Source organism: Anarhichas minor, unplaced genomic scaffold (assembly GCF_050575085.1).
Source record: "Anarhichas minor isolate MPS153535 unplaced genomic scaffold, ASM5057508v1 ptg000009l, whole genome shotgun sequence".
In the NCBI taxonomy this organism is placed as follows: domain Eukaryota; kingdom Metazoa; phylum Chordata; class Actinopteri; order Perciformes; family Anarhichadidae; genus Anarhichas; species Anarhichas minor.
Genome location: NW_027466455.1, coordinates 2228246 through 2247500, shown reverse-complemented (window position 1 = coordinate 2247500; position 19255 = coordinate 2228246). Strand labels below are relative to the sequence as shown.

General features: G+C 41.7%; 2 protein-coding genes across 2 annotated transcripts in view; both read right to left on the bottom strand.

The window, feature by feature from the left end:
• The window catches only part of LOC142946031 (ubiquitin thioesterase OTUB1-like), a 9394-nt gene extending 7292 nt beyond the window's left edge, over positions 1–2102 (bottom strand). The window contains exons 1-4 of the mRNA XM_076087022.1: positions 2018–2102; positions 815–876; positions 262–360; positions 1–89 (exon numbers count right to left, since the gene is read on the bottom strand). The exon at positions 1–89 is cut by the window's left edge and continues 30 nt beyond it. Of these exons, the coding sequence (XP_075943137.1) occupies positions 1–89; positions 262–360; positions 815–876; positions 2018–2102 (335 nt within the window). The remainder of the gene's footprint in view (positions 90–261; positions 361–814; positions 877–2017) is intronic.
• A 2539-nt stretch (positions 2103–4641) lies between these two features.
• On the bottom strand, positions 4642–17413 carry LOC142945913 (nectin-4-like). Its single transcript, XM_076086850.1, has 11 exons — positions 17359–17413; positions 13215–13412; positions 12543–12710; positions 11004–11282; positions 10342–10459; positions 7237–7391; positions 6976–7132; positions 6555–6630; positions 6176–6238; positions 5157–5351; positions 4642–5025 (listed from the first exon to the last, which is right to left on the bottom strand). The coding sequence occupies exons 1-11, from the start codon at positions 17411–17413 to the stop codon at positions 4642–4644; spliced, it is 1848 nt and encodes a 615-aa protein (XP_075942965.1).
• Between the last annotated feature and the right edge of the window lie 1842 nt (positions 17414–19255).

Below are 19255 nucleotides of genomic sequence, written 5' to 3'. Positions count from 1 at the left end.
GACTCGAGATGTGCGAAGCCAAAGGCTCTGTAGAAACAGTTCCCATCTGGTCGCGTCTTGCGAATGTACGAGTATTGTTTGTGTAGGTCCTGCAGCAAAACCAGAAAAGAAAGATACAAAATCAAATGCAAAAAGAGTATTTGGGTATGTAAGCAACATACTGTTTTGTTGCTCTGGATAAAAATACACCCTGGACTGTGGAGGAAATGCACCCTGATGTGGGCGCAATAACCTCAGACCAGGTGGTGCGGATTGACTCACCTTGATCTTGAGCTGATATACTGTGTCCTCCTCAGCGTACTCCCTCTGCAGCACCGCCAGTTCCTGTCTGTCCGACACTAAGGGGCTACTGTTGGCTATCTAGGTACCAACACAAAAAATATATAGAATTGGGGCATGCACAGTAAGAAACTTCCCTCATGGGTGCGTCTGCCCAGACCAGGCTCTTCTTGTTGTCTGAACAAAGGTTACAATATAGACCCAAAAAAAAGCTGTGCATTTATATATTTCATTGTACAGAACTTAATTTTTGTATGCATCATGTTCATATCATAAAATATCTTGTTTTATTAATAGGTCACAGCTGTGCAGAATAGTATAGTTTTCTGAACAGGTCACGATCAATGTCATTAGTTACTGGGCAGGTTTAAAAAGCAGTAATCAGAATTATTATTATTATAATTAGCATTTTCTATGGTGTTCAGCTGTATCTACTCATAAGCAGAGTTTTCTGAATGTTTAACTGAGAAAAAACTGAAAAATAACTTTAATCTGGGAATGTTTTGATTCTGCTCAATAAAAAGGGATATCTCACCTCCTGCTGAATTCTGTCCTGTTGAGCAATTATGGCCTCATCATATGCGAGGCAGTTCCCTCCTGAAAGACAAAGATGAATTAGGCTTCAGGTGTATGCCCGTGTTTATGAAGCATATCAGAATAGAAAATTGGTCAGGTTTAAATTTCAGTGGAACCATTACTATAGTGTTGGAATGAAATAAGATCAGTGCTGCAGATTTACAATACAGCTGCAAAAAGTACACTATTAAATACAGACATGCACCCATGTAACCTAAACAATACAGCTGGATTACCCATGGCATAATCAATGCACCTGCAACACTTGTTGCAAAGGTGATTTAAAGAAAAAAATCAAAAACAATTGGAAGTATCTTGAATCATGTATTTGTTGCACAAATAAATCTGGCAGTGTGGTTCCAGGTGGTGGAACAACCTGCACAGGTATGTTGCAGCTCCCAAAGAAAGGGCTTCAACGGTGGCAGAGAGGGTTAGTGCCTTCAGTGACACTTTATTAAGTTGTGTCCTGTATATTAATGTGTTTCTGTTTGTTTATCTTTTATTGTCTTGACATTAAAAAGAGACATAAGCGTTGCCCTCGTCTGTGAAACCAACATTACACTCACGTAAATAACGAAAACCATCAGATGGGTGACGTTATGTATTAAAAACGTAATATAATGAAGACAATAATAAAGCATCAACGAAGACGACTACACGTTATATTCCCGTTTTCATCACATGCCGTCACCACACGCAACCACAGACGGATTCAGCCATATTCAGCAGTTAACACGAAAACAACTTAATCCACAACACCAGCTAGCGTCAGTCAGTCAGCTCAGCTAGCTCGACCTGTGCGTAAACAAAACACATTCTCGTCACGACGAATGTGGTCCGTGTTAGCAAACAAAAATGGAGAGTCCTACCGTTAATATTAAACGTATAGTTTTAACATTTCCTTAGGTAAACACTGGGACTGTCACGTACGGTTGCCCTGTCAGTAACTAAACAAGCGTTTTCTCTTTGTGTAGCAATGGTAGCTAGCTAACGTTAGCCAACAAGCTCTGGCCTCTGTCTCCCCCTCATCGCTGCATGTCAACCGCCTTCATTGCGGAGAAGGCAGCGGCTGAAACGCCCGGTGCACACTCGTGGGCTTCGCTTGCGAGAGAAATGAGCGCGCTGTTAGTTCGATAGTTTATGTTGGAACCGTTTCTCTCACCCTCCACCTCTCCCTGTGATGATTCCTGTTGCTCCTCCGCCATCTTAGCTATCGAGATCTGTTTCCTCCTTCTGCATGACCTCATTCATTACACACTTCCGGGCGAGTCTTATTTGTGTGTTTGTTTGTTTGGTTTTTAACAGTGGTACATGCTTTCATGTCAAGGCCCTCTAAACACAATGGGGTTTCAACCAAACTTAAAACAGTCTTGTAAACTGTACATTCTCCCATTGTGATGGAACTTTGCAGCCCATGATAAAACCCTTATAATTGAACATCCAACTTTACCTTACTTTAATAAGAGGTGCCTGCACTGAGGACCAGGGCTGGATTACCAGCAACTCAAAGTGGGCAACTGCCCCAAGGCTCCCAGACCCCTAGGGGTCACACTGTGTTTGCTATGTTGTAAATTGGTTCGTGGTAATTTAATTAAGTGTAAATTAGTTTGGTAAGGGTTTGTTTGGTAAAACTAAAATTATAACAGCCATGTGGTGTCCTCATACATTATTACCAGTTATGTTCTTGCCTTGTATGGTCCTGTGTCAAAATCTAGTTTAAATACCTTTTTAGTTTGTAGTTGATGTTATGCGTACATGGTGTTTTTTCTTGAATTAATTTGTACCACAAGCTCACCTTAAACTGCACACCAAGCATATTGTAACAGGACACATAGACTACGCACCTAGAATTTGAGGAACCGTCAGTCAGGCCCACGGCTCATTTGGTCCTTTAGAATGGCCCTGCCCGGGGCACATTAACCCCTGCAAAAGTTCAACAGGAGTCTCAACAAACAATTCGCAGGTAAGCCAGAATAAATGTCAGTGTACTTTCCCCTATTTACAAAAGAAAATAGTTTTAGTTAGCATCAGAGTTTTACAAAAAACATGCACATTTATTTCCAACCCATCAATACAAGCAGATACCCATACATAGCCCTTAAAATAAATGAGAATCCAGAAAGGAAGATCCTTTTTTTCAGAATCACAGTGGAATGCAGAGTCTTTCATCGTTCTGTCGTTTTGCATTAGGCTCATTCAGGTCCCTGCACTTTCCAGCAGTAAACATCAGGGGGCACTGTCTACAGCAAATACAAAACACCACTTGCAATGGTACATATTTGTGTTGTATCTACAGAAGATAACATAAAGTATGTATACATGTGAGAACAAAATAATACTTCATAATTGCCAAAAAAGCAAAAGTGATTTTTTTCATATTTTTCCTATGGCACTTTGTTTCCCATATCGGGGCTGTAACAGAACCCAACACTGATGTATACAAAACGTATCCACTATTATTCATCTACAGATAAATAATACATCTGTACCGGTTTATGTCAAATTCTCCTTGGAAAAGGCATCTTCTTGTCTTGGATGTTGAAAAAAATCCAGCTGGCAGAAGAAATGTTGCGACGTACAGATACAGTAAGCTATGTCCACATTCATGGCAGCCTTCCTTTGTCTCTACGGTCTGGTGTTAAAGTCCAGATGTATTCACAAAAGTAGCATGCAATCGGTAGAAAAAAATAAAATAAAATTAAAATGTACATTGCAAGCACGTGGTATTTTTTTCAGCTTTCATCCACTTTGTATGTGTGTGCATACACGGAGGTACACAACATTTATACACACCTATATTTATTTAGTGTGTGTTTAATATGTTAAAAATACCATCCTCGCATAGCAGCCTGAACAGGGGACATTCATTATCAGTCTGCTATATGTGTATGCTTTACTATTTACTGTATTGATGATTTGAAAAATATATATAAAAGTATCTTTTGAAAGAAATAATTTGCATATTTGTCCAGATTTACAGATCACCAAATCACTACATGTATATAGGACACATTTTCGTGTTTTGTCTGTATGAAGCCTTTATCTGATCCAAAATGTCTCAGTGCTTAAAGTCAAAGGCAAAAGGACAGCAAGACAATGTGGAAGTATGCATGTTGCAGGTGTGGCAAGACAGCAACAACCCCACGGTTTGGATCAGATCCCAAACTGTGTTGTGTAAGGGAACCTAACACGGGTACAGCTACTGATACACTGAATTCCACTACAGCATGAATCCTCCCTCCTTACAGAGGTGTTGCAATGTATGCTGCTGATGTACCAATTTTCCCACAGACTGCACCACTCCTCCTGAATTTGTCGATTTCCTATTCATTTCGACAACCCCCACAAAAAGTATGTCAGCTGCATTCACCTGTTCGTTACAGAGCAACAGATTGCGAAAGACGAGCAAGGAATATTGTCTGCGGTTAAACGCTGTAGTAGCTGCACTGGAAATACTGCGACATTGTCTTTGTTTGTGCCAGTAATTCCGAGGAATACACAACACACTGTTGATCACAGAACATCCGGCAGACATTTGATATCCAGAAATATCCAGGAGATGCTTCAGAGTAGAGCTTTTCTTTTTAAGATTGTATTCTATTGCACCATGTTCCCACACAATAAAAAAGATGCAGCATTGCAGTCAAGATGCCGATTGTTCATACCTGACCACATAATGGTTTTCTTGACTGAAACCAAACATTGCCTGTGTATCTGCATTTGAACCACCTCCAAGACCAGAGCTGGCCAGTGTTGCAGTTTCACGTGTCATTTCCCAGCTGCCCGCTAAACTATCTGGGCCTTGTGGATCAGGGAGGCATGAGGACTGACCACGGTGGAGCTTGGCCGGGGTTTGGGTCTGAGTGTGCCATTAGTCTGCTGGTAGCGTGTACTGTGAGCCTCGGACACCGGGGAGCTGTTGGTCTCGCTGTCCTGGTCATCAGGATGCTCCTGACTGGCGGGACCCCCCAAACCTTCATCTATTTCATCCTCGTCGTCTGTTACCGGTGGGTAGCTCAGAGGAGGCTGCTGGTGTATCTTGGCGATGCTTCCTGGCTGTGAACCCCCATCTGTTGGGATAATGGCGCTGCCGTTCAGCTGTCTTACAATCTCAGTGGACTGTATCCTTGGGATGGCTGATGGCGTGAGGGGAGGGTGGAAACGAGTTTCCTGTTGCAACAACACGGAGCAGACACACTTTATAATTGCAACATCATTAGGTAAGTATGAAGAGGCTGATAATGCATTCCACAATTTGGTGCAATCAGGCTTTGACACTAAATACGCATGCACAAAGACACACTTACTAAAGAAATAGCGTTGTTTCTCACGTATGTCTCCACTCTGAGTCGGTTCTCCTCGTCTCTGTCCAGGGGCCTGTCTCTTCCCCTCCGCGTGTTGTTGTGCAGGACTGGCCTGCCCAGGTAGTCAAACGCTCCCCCTCCTCCCCGTCCACCTGAGAGAGTAGATGGGCTGTCACGGCAGTTAGCCTGCTCCTGTCAGCGCGGGAAACACTGATCAGTATTCCCTCATTCACTGATTAGATGCATAGATTGTATTGTCTTTTGCACCCTTATTTTAAACTGAAGTGACTTGAAGCAGTATTAATTTGAAGGAGGTCAAGTCGTACTGAGATCATTTACTTCGAATGCTAATTAATCAATTAAAGCAACAGTTCAACATTTTGGGATATGCGCTTTCTTGGCTAGAGTTAGATGAGAAAATGTATACCACTCTTGTATCTGTGAGCTGGAAATAAAGCTACAGTTAGTCTGGAAACATGTGGAGACCGCTAGCCTAGCTCATGGTGGTAGCAACTCTACGGGCCCTTTAAGAAATATTGTCTCTAGCTCAAGATCAAAAGGGCACCCCATGTAAAATGACATTTGCTGTACTACATTAGATTATATAACACTTTCAGATTTCTGAATAACGTCCTAATAACTTCCAAGATGCCTCTTATAAAGAACTACGTAAAATAAATGTGTATACTTCCAATCAAGTGCTTCTAAGTCATTGGAAGCTTACGTAAGGAGGAGGTTAGTGCACAGCACGTCAGCTCAACATGCACAAATGTCAATTTTGTCTACAAACAAGTATGTCAACATATATGAAAACTTAAGTTCACAATAATAAACGGAGAAAATAACCTTCTACAGAACACCATGGTTCACGTCAGTAGTATGACAACACTATAGACAAAATAAATAAAAAATGTAAATTCGCTTTTTATGATTTAGCCGTCTGGCATCTGGACAGTAAAGCCTCAGTCACCCAGCCCTGGCCCTGCATGCAGAGTTAGATTGATATTTAGACTGACCCCGAGGGAAGACAGGCTGGTCCTTAAGGTTCCCTCCACCCTCAGAGGGATGTTTTCCTCTGTCTGCAATCAAAAGAAGCAGACGGCTGGATTAGATGTGGCACTGAAAAAAAAAAAAGTCCATTCCTTTTCAAAACTTCCAAACCAACTCACTTGGAAGCAGTGACAGATGACAGACAAGATGTTATCATTTGACTGCTGCAGTATTATGTATTCATCACAGCACAAATTCTAAATAAGGATCCTGGAATAAACCATTGTGTGAAACTTATGGGACCGGCAGCCTGAATCAGGTCGCGCAGACACACAGGAGAAAACACGAGACGATGCTGCAGTAGAACAGTACGCTGAGTGTGAAAAGAATAATTCAGTCTAGTACCGTTCCTCTGGCGTCTGTGCTGACAGAGTTCACTCTCTTGAAAGACGCTTGCCTGGAGAGAGTGCTTATTTCCTCACTGTGAGAAACGAGAGACAGAGATCAAAGATATTTCACTGTGTACATTTTTATGTAGTTCATACTGCATATTTACATTTTTTTATTTCGTGTTCATGCCTATTTTTTGCTTTAATTTTGCACATCCAGCACACACAGTCATTAATCAAATGAATTTCACACTTTATGTTCCTCTAATTCAACTTAACACGCTCTACTGTTGTTACTGTCAGATGTGATATGCTTAATAACCCTGATTTGCTCCATTCTTAGTTGTTATTATTCGCACAATCCTCCCTGCGGAGATCATTAAGGTTTCATCTCGTCTTATCTCATCTTGATTTAAAAATTAATAAAATCAACATACTTCCTCACAGTGAGCTCCCTCTCCAGCCTTTTGTTCTTGCGTTTGTGATGACAAATGAGGGTGATGACGATGATGAGCATCAAGATCAGCAGCCCCCCGGCTATGCCCCCCACGATGATTATCAGCATGTTTTCAAACCCGCTCTGCCTCTGGGATTCTGTCAAACGGAGAGTCGGTAGGGAAGTTGGCAGGATTAGATGGATGCACACATTTATTCTCAGAGTAAAGTCAGTATGTGATGTTGACATTGCTGTCGTCTACCTCCCACACCAATCTCCACCTCCGCCTTGGCTACTCCCACGTCATTCTTCGCCACACACTGGTAGGTGCCTCCATCTGACAAGCTTAGGGGTCGCCCAAAAACTAGTGTTCCATTAGGGTGGGGGATGACACCCTCCGGCAACTCTCCCCCCAGTCTGCATACAGAAACAAAAGAAAGATTAATCCTTGTGCCTCACTTGGGACAATTTTGGCGTTTACATTTTTGTCTGTGTTAACACATATGGCATACATTTTGGCAAGATTGTGAGGTTTTTTTCAAATTTTGGAAGTTCACCCTTTAGCACCTATAATAAAACACAGACACTCACAAAATATCCCCATTAAAACCAAATAAAAATGTCCGTCACAGAATAAAACCATGCCTTCTATTAAATCAGACTTCTAATCTAGAGCTCTGGCTTTACAAAATGTACTATTTTCCACCAGATTGAGGCATTTTCTCATGTTTGCACTATGGGGCAAATACATGCTGTTTTCCTGGTTTCCTTCACACACACAAAAAAAAAACAACAACCTTGAATTCAATGAAAGTGAAACACAATATTGATATGTAGTATTTAAGCAGTTTTAAGAAGAGGACATTTGTATCCTCTAAGGTAACAAGTGGGAATCATTGACATATCCCAGCCAGACGAGGCTACTGAATACTGAAAAGCCTCCCCCACTCCCCCCTCTCAAAAAATGGGAAACGCTTAATTCCACAAAAACAATAAATACATAACCCCCGTTTTTTTTTTCTGAACTCCTCTCTGCACAGAGTCCCTTATGAAGCTGCCATTTCTGTTGATGGTGCAGTTCCCTTTGTTCAGCCATGTTGCTCATGCTGACCACACCACCATTTCTGCTTTTTGTTCTTTTATGATTCGTTTCTGTTGCACATGATGAATTAGTGAGAGAGGGTAACTCTGCATTTATTTATTTATCAACATAAAAAAATGTTTTATACTTTTTACAGTAATATCTTAACAATGGCCCTTAGTTGTTTGAAACCACTGTACAATTCCTGGCAGAGTGACTCAGGGAAGATGTGTAGGAAACGTCGATGAGCAACACAGTCCAGGGTGTTGCCTCAGTGTTGTTGTTTTGAGGGCATGACTTGAGCTTAATCTCCGCCTATTCACATGATCAACCTGCATTTCCCCAGAAACACTGGCTGTATTCCCACTTTTATAGGATGCACTGAAGCAAACCTAAGTTTCTATTCACAGAGGCTTCACTAACTTCTACCACCAGCAGAGAAGAGGAACTGTCTGTTTCACATGAAACAGCTCCCTGATAACATCTCACTCAAATCTACACATTGTTCTTCCTCTTCCTTCTCTCTCCGCCCCTCGACCCACCCCAACCATTCTGTAATCCTGCTCCCACTAGTTCATCTCTGTTCATCCCTTTCGCTTTTTCTTCTCATCCCCCTGTAGCTCCCTCCTTCGTGCGAAACTGTCTCATCTGTCTGCTCTCGGGACAAGCTGCAACACGACACTGTGACACCAGCTATTACTTCACCCGCCGCCTTTTATTGACAAAGCCAACAGGTTCGCCCACTGCAGCAGCCGCTAACACATTTGTATCTGTGTGTGTGTTCATGTGAAGGACCTGCACGAGTAAGGAGAGGTTGCTCATAACTCTCTTTCTCACAAAAGCTCATTTTACCAAGGTGTGTTCCTGTGACTAACAGCAAGTAATATGTACATCATCACCTTACCAAGCACTTTACATTTAAAAGCGCCCCATCTGTGTGTGAGGAATTCTTCCCTTGGGGCCTAACTGTCACTTCTCATGATTCCATGGGAGACTTCCAGTCACTTTTTGTGGCTCAAATTTTTTTTTCTCGCCAAACTCTCCGCCACACCCTGAGAATATCTTAATAATGCACCAAAGGGAAACGGCTTACAAATGACACAAGGTGACTCAAGCAGAAGAAGTCCGGCATCTGAGTCAAACCCTCGTCTGGGTTTAAAGCAATGTGCTGCATTTTTACATGACACACGCGACATCTGAGGCTGCCAGTTCCCATTGAAGCATGCCGAATCAGGACGTGCCAATGCCAGGACTTGTTTGGTTAAGTCACGTGGAAAGGGTGGAGAACCACCTCCACTACACTGTAAAGTTATTTTAACCTAAAGTATAATCTGTAAATGAGGAGGATACATTTACAAGTAATTGATTCTGAATATGTTGTTTAAAGCAGGTTTCCTCAAACCTTTTGGGGCGAAGGACCCTTAAAGGACTCCCGCTTAACCATAACACAAGTTAAGCATATGCTTATAACCATTTGTACTCTCGGAACTATTTGTATTCTCAATATTTTCAACTTAAATACTTTATAGTGATAAACAGAAACACATTTGAAGTTGAATCAAGTCAAGATAAGATTAGATAATCCTTTATTCGTCCCACAGTGGGGAAATCTGCAATGTTATATACCTTTAAACGGAGGTTGATCTTATTCAAATCGCATTTGGACTCAGCATTTATAGCTTACATTATAAGTAATTGATCTTAAAAGCTTTCAGAAAATGAACAGTAGCGATACTGGCACGGCCCTTGTATATTCTGATATTTCAACCTAGTACAAAGCTGGCTTTCAGTAAATGCAACCATTCAAAAACATTGAACTTATTGCTGTGTGTCACAGTCTAATCAGAGTTTCTATTGGCCCACAGCTAACGTGGGTGGAGTAATGGACACAATATGCTTTGTTTTATTGACGCAATTGGTCCCCATCTGTGGATATGCACTTTGTAATGATACAGCACATTTCTACAGTGAATAACATGCTTTTTGAGAGAGACACGTCGTCTAGTCTGGAGCACACAGTTACATTTAAGAAGAGCAGGACTGGAGAAATAATAGAACCACCCCAGTCACCTGGAGGTGTTTTTACTTCGTCTGGCATTGACTTTGGCCCACGGGGATGACCTGAGTGACTGAACATCCCATTTGTACCCTTGAATGGTGGAATTGCAGCAAAATAATTGGACTAATTACTGGGTTAAGTTACGAGAAAAGTAACAGTGACCAGACACATCAGAGTTAGTCACACAAGTACCAGACAGACAGAGGAGGAGGCGGGTCCTAATGTACCTGATCCAGGTGAAACTCTGTGGTTCGGGGTTTCCTCCACTCACACACCTCAGGGCAGCATTCTCCAAACCAATGGACCAGTCTCCATTGTAGCCAGACACCTCTGCATGCGGAGGGACTGGGAGGAAGAGCAACAATGTATCAGCTTGTTTAGCTGAGGCACGTGAGGGAAGAACAAAAAGACTAAAGACCAGGACCGAATGTATAGCTGAGGCTGAACGGTCAACCTTTTCAACTGATGCAGTTGTATGAAGGACAACTTCCAATGAATGTAATCAAGTATACAGCAACAAAGCCGAGGTTCATAGTCATAGGGCCCTGACAATATCCTGTAACCACACAATGGTTTTAGGGTTTTAAGACTTTTTGCGGAAAGGGAATTTAAAATGGTAAAGAAATGCAAATGAAACTGAGTAATAAAGAGAGGAATATAAAGAGCAAAAAGTGATGATGAAGTCTCTTCCTGCTTTGAAGATAAGCTGACAGTAAAAAGAAAAGAAAAATAACAGGAAGTAAAGCTGAAAGTGCAACCAATGTTGAAAAAGTTGCTTGTTCTTTGCATGTTTTGCATGTGTCCTTTTTTTCTGGACCAAGGGACCAATTCAAACCTTGTTTTTTTTATAATGCAGCACTTCCTCTATATAATTCTGATGAATACTCACAGTGCACCACCAACTTGCTTCTGAGCCTGCGGGGGCCCACTATAGTCGGATGCCACACCAGACAGTCCAGCTTCTTGCCGTTCATGCTCCTCAGGGGGTGCAGGGAGTAGTGCGAGGACACCGCCCCGTTGTCGGAGGAACGATTGACGGACTGGCCATTCAGGTCGGTGTCCCAGGAGAGGCGGGGAGGCGGGCGGGCTACAGAGCGACAGGAAGCGGCCTGTCGGTAGGACTGTCCCTCCACCAGAATCACAGGGTCCAGGGAGGAGATAGGAACGGCTGAAGGGGGGGGGGTGTTACAATATTTGGTCAGAATGAAGACAATGATGATAAGTCAACACAATTAGCAGTTGGTGTTGAATGCACACTTAGAATGAAGTGTACAAATATTTTCTCAATCTGTGTCTTACTAAGAGTCATTATTCTACACGAACACAGTCTTCCTCAGAATTACTTTAAGGAAGTATTTTAGTCATTTCCCATGAGGGATCTCTTTATTTGTGTTGTTGTCTGTGCTTTTCTCATTTGTTTGAAGTGGGCGGGGCTCAGTAAGAGACAGGCGATGTCAAGTCTTTCCTGTTTGTAAGTGTTAAATAATAACTTTATAATAATAACAATTTGAGTTTCTATTTCTTTCCTTTAACTGTGCTTGTTACTTCTTTAATCATAAACATTTAATGCTACAGAGAATAAAAGATTTCTGGGGCCTTTAAACTACTTTAAAAATAAACTAGTCAGCTAACATAACTTGTTATTTATTAAAAAAAAGATGGAGCCCAGGTTGAAAAACTGAAATGGCATGTTTAGCTATGCAAAGAAAAGAGAGGCTGACGGTTAAAACGTGCACTGAAGGATGAGTAGACTGAGAAATACTTGTTAATTCTATTGAGTTCTTAGAACCTTATTATGGCTTGCTTAATCAAGCCTTCCAGGACACTTTGATAAATTTGGCAAGTGGACTCCTAGAACTTGTATTTGAGTACCCCTGGTCTAGTCTAAGAAAGAGATAAAAAAAAATAGAATAATGAACCAATTAAACATACAAAGTGAATAATTGGTGGTGTGGGATAGTAATGTAGAAATGTTGGAAAATGAGAAAAAAGTGTCTCTAAAATGCTAATCAGATTGAAAATCCAATAAAATATGATGAGGATTTATTGAAAAGAGTTCCTTGATCATATGAAATCACATTATGTTTCCTACGCTGGTGATTATTAGCTTATAAGGAGTGTAACAAATGCTCAACTTGTCTGTGAAAACCTACTGACAAACAAGGTGATGTAAGTAAGTATGTTCTGTATGTATAGGGGATGATGTTTATATTATATTATTATTATTATTATCAAGCCTGTAGTAAAACTTATTATGTCTTAGAATATGTGGATCACGTTGTGCAAACAGTCATATTGGTCCCGATTTGACTGAAAAGTCTTTTGCAATTGCTATCAGTTTTCCTCCTTGAGCGACATATTGGCACTTCTTGACAAACTTGACTGAGCGAATCTTTTTCTATTGTGTGGCCACGAGGAAGGGACTCACTCCACACGATGAGTGACATCTCTCTGTCAAAGTTGCCGGCGGGGAAGGCGCTGATGTGGCAGATGTATTGCCCCTCATCAGAGATCTCTGCGCTCATGATGACCAGAGACGAGTCCACGGTGGGCTCGCTGCTTTTAAAGCGCACACGTCGAGACCACGTCCCAAACGCTGCAGAGAGCCAGAGAAGATGGAGAGAGAGAGAGAGTGTGAGAAAGGGAGAGAGTTAAAAGAACATGTGTGGAAGGATCAGATGTGACACAAAAGAATTAGGCCCACCAAGTTCAAAACGGACCTCAGGGTTTCTTTTGTCACTTTCAGTTCCATACACATGCCTGCACTCTTGCTGAAGATTACATGTACATTCTGGGTGTTTAGTTCAGGGTCTTATCCGGCATGTATCACACTCACAATGGGTGTAAGCTTCAATTCCTAAATCGTTTAGATGGTTTTAAACCGCTGCCTTTAAGCGCTATTCGTTTTTTGAGCAGTTGTGGACTGAAACTAACAAATCAACTTGTAATACCACTAGAACATTTGCTCACTGTAATGAGCATAGAAGATCGAGTGCTATGATAAAGACAGGGGAAGTTGTTAAGTGTTAAAATATTCTTTAAGAAGCTTTTTTGAGCATGCGGCAGAGAGAATGCCACAAGAGCCACGGTACCAACTGACCTGTCTGTCCATTAGAATGGTGTGCAAGGATGATCTGCTCCTTAGTGCCGTCGAGTTTCTCCTTATACCAGCTGACCTGCACCACCACAGTCTCACCAGGTGGCTGGTAGCGACAGGGCAGGACGGTCTCCTCCTCTGCCAGGGAGAGTATGGAATTGTTTGGAGGGAGATCCACAAAGTCTCCCCATATCACTGCAACTAAAAGAGAGGAGTAGGTAAGTAATTACATCGAATGAGAAAGAGATCTGAAATCAGTCATATGGGAGATCCTGAAATTGGCTTTCAGTGTGCAGTCCAGTGACGCCAAACTCAACACCAAATGCCCTCCAGCTCTACTAGATCCCTGAAAGTGACCTTTGACCTACAATTACAATAGCTATAGGAAAAATAGCAGGTCACGAAATAACGCCATTTGCTAATTCAAAAGAGAGTAGCTCTACGAGGAAGAACCTCATATTACAAAAGCATGTGCACCTCCCACTGAAGAATGTGGTCTAGCCTTTATCTTTGCTGACCTAGGCTGCGTAGAGTAAATTAAAAAAAAGTCACATTCATTTTGGTCCAACCTTCTTCTTTGTCAGTGTAGTTAATTAAAGGTTCGCTACGACATTCAGAGCATAATTATAGCACTAAACAACTATTAGCTCTGTAAAGATATCGTGTAGTAATGTCTACCTGAGCAGGGAATGAAGTCGTTCTCCCTCTGTGTGTGTTGTTATTTGAGTTTCTCTGTGCTTTGATTACTTAGCCGGGCCGGCCGTGTGTGCCTTTTAGTGCACGTGAGCGTGCTCCACTGGCTAACTCATGGCCGCCGCTCTGCACTGCGCTCATACGGCGTTCACGGCTGATAACATCAATGTAGAAGCGTAGCGCTCACCCTCCAGAACATTGTCGGCTCGGTCAGCACTGTTGCTTATGTTTGCACCTTTTGTGCTGTTGGCCCCGTTAGCTGCTTGCCGCCATCTCAGCCGTCTCCATGTTGAGAGCCGTGTGGAGGCAATAGATATGCTCAGAATTTAGTATTGAGCACTTTTAAGGATTTACTTTAAAGGAAAAGTTTGAAATGCCGCTTGCTTTCGTCTTGAGTTTTAGATGAGAAGATGTAAACCACTCTCATATCTGTCCGTTAAATATGAAGCTACAGCCAGCAGCGAATTAGCTGAGCATTAAGGGCCTCCTCTCACCCTCGAGACAGGAGAGCAAAAAAAGCATCCTTCCCGATACGTCTAAATTTGTGTTTCTTAACGTTTCAAAGTTTCCGTCCTATGGTTTCATGAAATACGGATACACAGTGTTCAAAGAAGTTGAATGTCTACAGATTTAATTTGGTGAAAATATCACGGCATGTATGACAATACATATTCAGACTGAAAGAATTTCAATTCAAGCCAAGAGGAGCACAGACGGGGTTTAGAGAGTCCACAGAGTGAAGACAGACAGGAGGGGGGAGAGAGAAAAGTAGTTGTCGATCAGAAGAAGCACAAGGGAAGATATGTCGCTTGACTCGTTGTTCGAGATAAGCTTTCACAGCAAACTAACTGAGGTTTACCTCAGTGTCTGGACAGAGTGAGCCTTTCAAGGCCTCAGGAAACACACAAGACACAAAACACACACAAGTGTGTATTGTGCGTCTCACAATGCAACATTATAAACCACAAACGCTAGCGTGCATCTCTACTTTTCTTTTTTCAGTTTTTGCTGCTCTTCTCCCCTTCTGTTTGATGTAGACGAACTACAACAAGTCCGATTATATCTTTTGATGTCCTCCAGCAATCTCATGAAGCGCACGCACACTTAATGGGCAGTCACGAGATGCTGATTCCTGCAGCCTGCATGGAATGGTTTATAAGAAATTGCAAGAGTTTGTTTGCAACTCTCGGGGGGACATTCGTCTTGGCACGCTGCAAAAATAAAATTCTGTGTTGTGAAAGTTCTGCTAATGCAAATGAGTGGAATGATTTCCACCTAAAAGCCTGGACAGGTGATTCATCATCATGGTACTATATCACTGCTCTTGACATCAGCCTTGTGTTGTTGCTAGTGATTGATTCCCTTTCTGGGGGTGCAATTTTCTGATGACCATGACACTGTTGACACCCAAACACGAATAATAAATCAATTCACAACATGACAGACCATCTGTATGCAAGCTGAAATACAATAGGGCGGGCCTTTTCATCAGTTGCCTCCAAGATGAGCTAATCAGTAAAAATGTGCCTCTTGAAACATTTATCTCTGATTCTGTTTGCCATTACAAGCAATATAGTTATTGTGCAGACAGCAGTTCTAATTAGTTCTCTACTAATCACTTACAGGGTCTGTTTTCACTATTGTTTGATCAAGATCTAGTTTTGAAAGTATGCAAGTCACCATGTTGCAAATATTAGTGGCAGAATTGTTCTCTCGTCTCTAAGTTAATGGATTTTTTTTCTGTGAGTCTGTGGTTAACACAAGCTTAAGAGATTTAAAAGTTTTGTTCTGCAACATAAATAATGTCAGTAAATATCCCGGGAATTTGAAGGTTTTGCGTGTTTTAAAAAAGGCGGCTAACAAGTGGCTAAATAAGGCCACGGAGACTTTGCTGCCTTGTGTGTATACTGGCACTCTTCAGCGTTGGAAGCTTAGTGGTGGTGATGTTGAAGTCATGCGACCGTGGTGTAGTTCACTTATAGCCTAGCGTTAGCTTTTTAGCCCTGCCGATTGCACTTACGCTTCAAAAGTCACAAAAGTGGTGTTAATTTGTGACTAATATTTTGCGGAACAAAATGTATAAGCATGATAATTGTTGTTTTTTGTAATAACCCAAAATCAGATGAAATCCCATGAACTGTTGGTCGAGGGAACCAAGTCAGAAATCGAAGTATTTGACATATTAAAGTTTTGACCTGAAGATGGCGCTCGATAAAAAATGAAAGGCCGCGCTAAAGCAGTTCAACCTGAGGGGGGAATTAATGTTTAAATGTTGCTGAGACACACCAAGTGTTAATACAGTTTTGACAACACTAATGTCAAAGATCTAATGTGTGAACAGAACACGTGAGTCAGAGCATTACACTGTCCGTCACACACTGGATTTTAATGATCCACATGGATTTCCCATGGAAACATTGTTAGTCATTCCAAAATAGCCAACGTAACTTGTACCACGTTCACAGGTTTGGGTGCTTGCGTGTCTTATACTGAGCAGTTCTTACAGGTGTTGATTCAATATCAGATTTAGGAGAATCTGTTGAGATATGTCAGTGGGTATGTGATTCATGCATTTACCAGCAGACCTGATGAGTGTACTCTGCAGACAGGTGTGTTCTCCATGGATATGTGTGGTGTGTTTGTCACCCTGAGGTTTAAGACGTACGGTGGAATCTGCCTGTGCTGCATTACTGGACTGACACTCCACCTATATCTGCCTTCATGTATGAGATTGAAAACGTTTTTTTCTGTTAACTATCATTCTCTGACATTGTGTAAGTATTTCAATTGTGGGCAGATTTGTATCAACCTCAACTCTTTGCTAAGTAATAGGCTCATATACTGATTAATGTGAATGTGATGTTAAATTAAGATTACAGGGTTACAACACAGCTACTAATGTGTAGAATATTGAAGTTCAAAACAGTAGACAGACCTACTGCATTTACAACACACACACACACAATCTTCCGAGAAAGGCCCACGAACACAGGTTCCCTGAATCAACCAGGAGGGGAATTGATCAACAGCAACCTGTTTTTCCAGAAATATCAGTGGTGTTTGCTTTAACAGCACTGCTCCAGCTAAGTCTACCATTAAGACAAGCGGGTCCACTGCCCCAAGTGTACAGAACTTGGGTTATGAATATGCATGAGATACTGGAGGACACCTTCCTTAAGAAAGAAAACTAAAGGTTACATCTTAAATACCTATCTTTTCTTAATTCCTAATGTTCTTCTAAACATTATGAACAGGCCTATTAATATTATAGGGATATATGAAACAGCCTACAATGAGGTCACTACATAATTGTTGTTGAGAACTGCTTACATGCCATGACCCTGAAGGAATATCACATCTGACACCAGACAGGATAAAGACACAGACATGCTGTAAACTCTGAAAAAGAACACGGTATTTATGCATGATATCACTGCATGGAAAGCCTTCTTACCAAAGATCCAGAGGACACAGAGACACACAGACAGTCTGGTCGGCAGAGGTGCCATTCTCCTCGGCAGTTATTGTGAACTGTGCACAAGCTGGGACAATTTCAGCACTGAAATAAAGCTCATCAGTCCAGGTAATGGTATCCTAAATGGCAGGCATGCATGAAGCACTGAGGCGGACTCATGCCTCCATCCTTGATCCCTTCCAAAGTCCCGTCCTGGGCGAGGAATATGTTACAGCCGTAAAAACTCAGTCCTTGTGGAAAGTGTACGTCCTCTCAGTTTGGTTGCGTGTTGTTTTGTCAAGCACACGCCATCATGTTTGCCCTTCAGAAAAAAAGAAGGAGCAGCTTTACCTGTTTGAGATACACCTGTTAGAGCTACACCTCTCCCTCTCTCCCTCCCTCTCTCTCTCTCTCTCTCTCTCTCAGACACACACGGACCTACCCACAAACACACGCACACACATGCACTTCTGCGCGCGAAAGTCACCATTCCGGTTCGGTGGAGGCAACTTGACAGTTATTTACTCGTCTTTACATGCTCTGCTCAAAGGAGAGGCAGGTGAAAGGCAGACATTAGAAGTCAGTTAAAACAGCGTTAATAGCCTGCTGTACACTATAGGCTGATACCAAAACAAGAGGTGCTTCCTCCCATAGAAGGAAAACAAAGTAATCCTTTAATTTTGAATGGGATAATTACAAGTATTAAGAAGATTTTCATAATCTAAATCACGGGAATAAACTGAAATCTGCCCACCTTTGGTCCATTTAATCTCCAAAGGAAATGTCACCATAGAACACCTCATGAATGACAAGTACATCATGTTTTTTCTGCCTTGTTTTCACCCACATGTACACATTGCAATCCTTTCCTCCTTTATTTGATCCATGTTAAACACGTCTCTAATCAGTCTGATCTGGGCTTAATCTAACAGATCAAATCTTCCCAGACATAAATCTTTAGGAGCTTTATGCAAACTGTTAGAAGCCAGTTTAGCTTATGACGACCGGAGGTTTACCACTCCCTATACAAACGTAATATATAGGACGCTATATTACACTGCGATTCAAAGAGAGACAAAGTTATTTAATAAGCAAGTTGAACATTTAATAGGTTTTCTGTATGTATAACAGCTCTATGCATCCTACAGACAGAAGTTTACATCGCAAACTTTACAGCAGTCTGTGTTATTTCCTTGATTTCTTTCAGGCACCTGTGTGTGTGTGTGTGTGTGTGTGTGTGTGTGTGTGTGTGTGTTTGAGTATGGACAGGTAAGGACTTCACTAAAGACACCATCACTGCCATCCTGTGGTGTGCAGGAAACACTGCTCAGTGTTTCTATAAGGCTGGAGCTTTAACTGTATTCACCTTCTACCATCTTGCACAAAACTAGAATACTTTTGGAGTCACAAAAAGACTGACATCTTTCAAACGGCCTAAAAGAGGAAGTTAGTTGGACAGACTATACAAATAGAAATATAACATCCATCTACGACATTCATCTTTTTGTTTGTATGCATTACGATACAAGAAGTGTCTGAAGCGTTACAGTTTTCAAAACATGTTTGCGTGAAAATTAAATATGTGCAACAGAGCTGTAAAAAACTAAAATACTTTTAAAAAGGGTTTTCTGAGAGTGCCCATCTTGTGCTCAACTTCCCCGTTTCTGTGTCGTCCTTCTTAACTTCTCGAATTCTAAAAAAGCAAAAGGGAAGCAAACACTTGTGCATGCACTTCTTGGACTTTCGTTCTTCGTGTCACTTCTTCATGCCAATAGTTTCATAAGTGTCCTGGGCACGAGGAGTCAAACCCTGGAGGGGAAACAGAGAGGGGGACAATGAGACATTCAGTGTACACTATCATTTAAAGGGGGACATATCGTGCACATTTTCGGGTTCA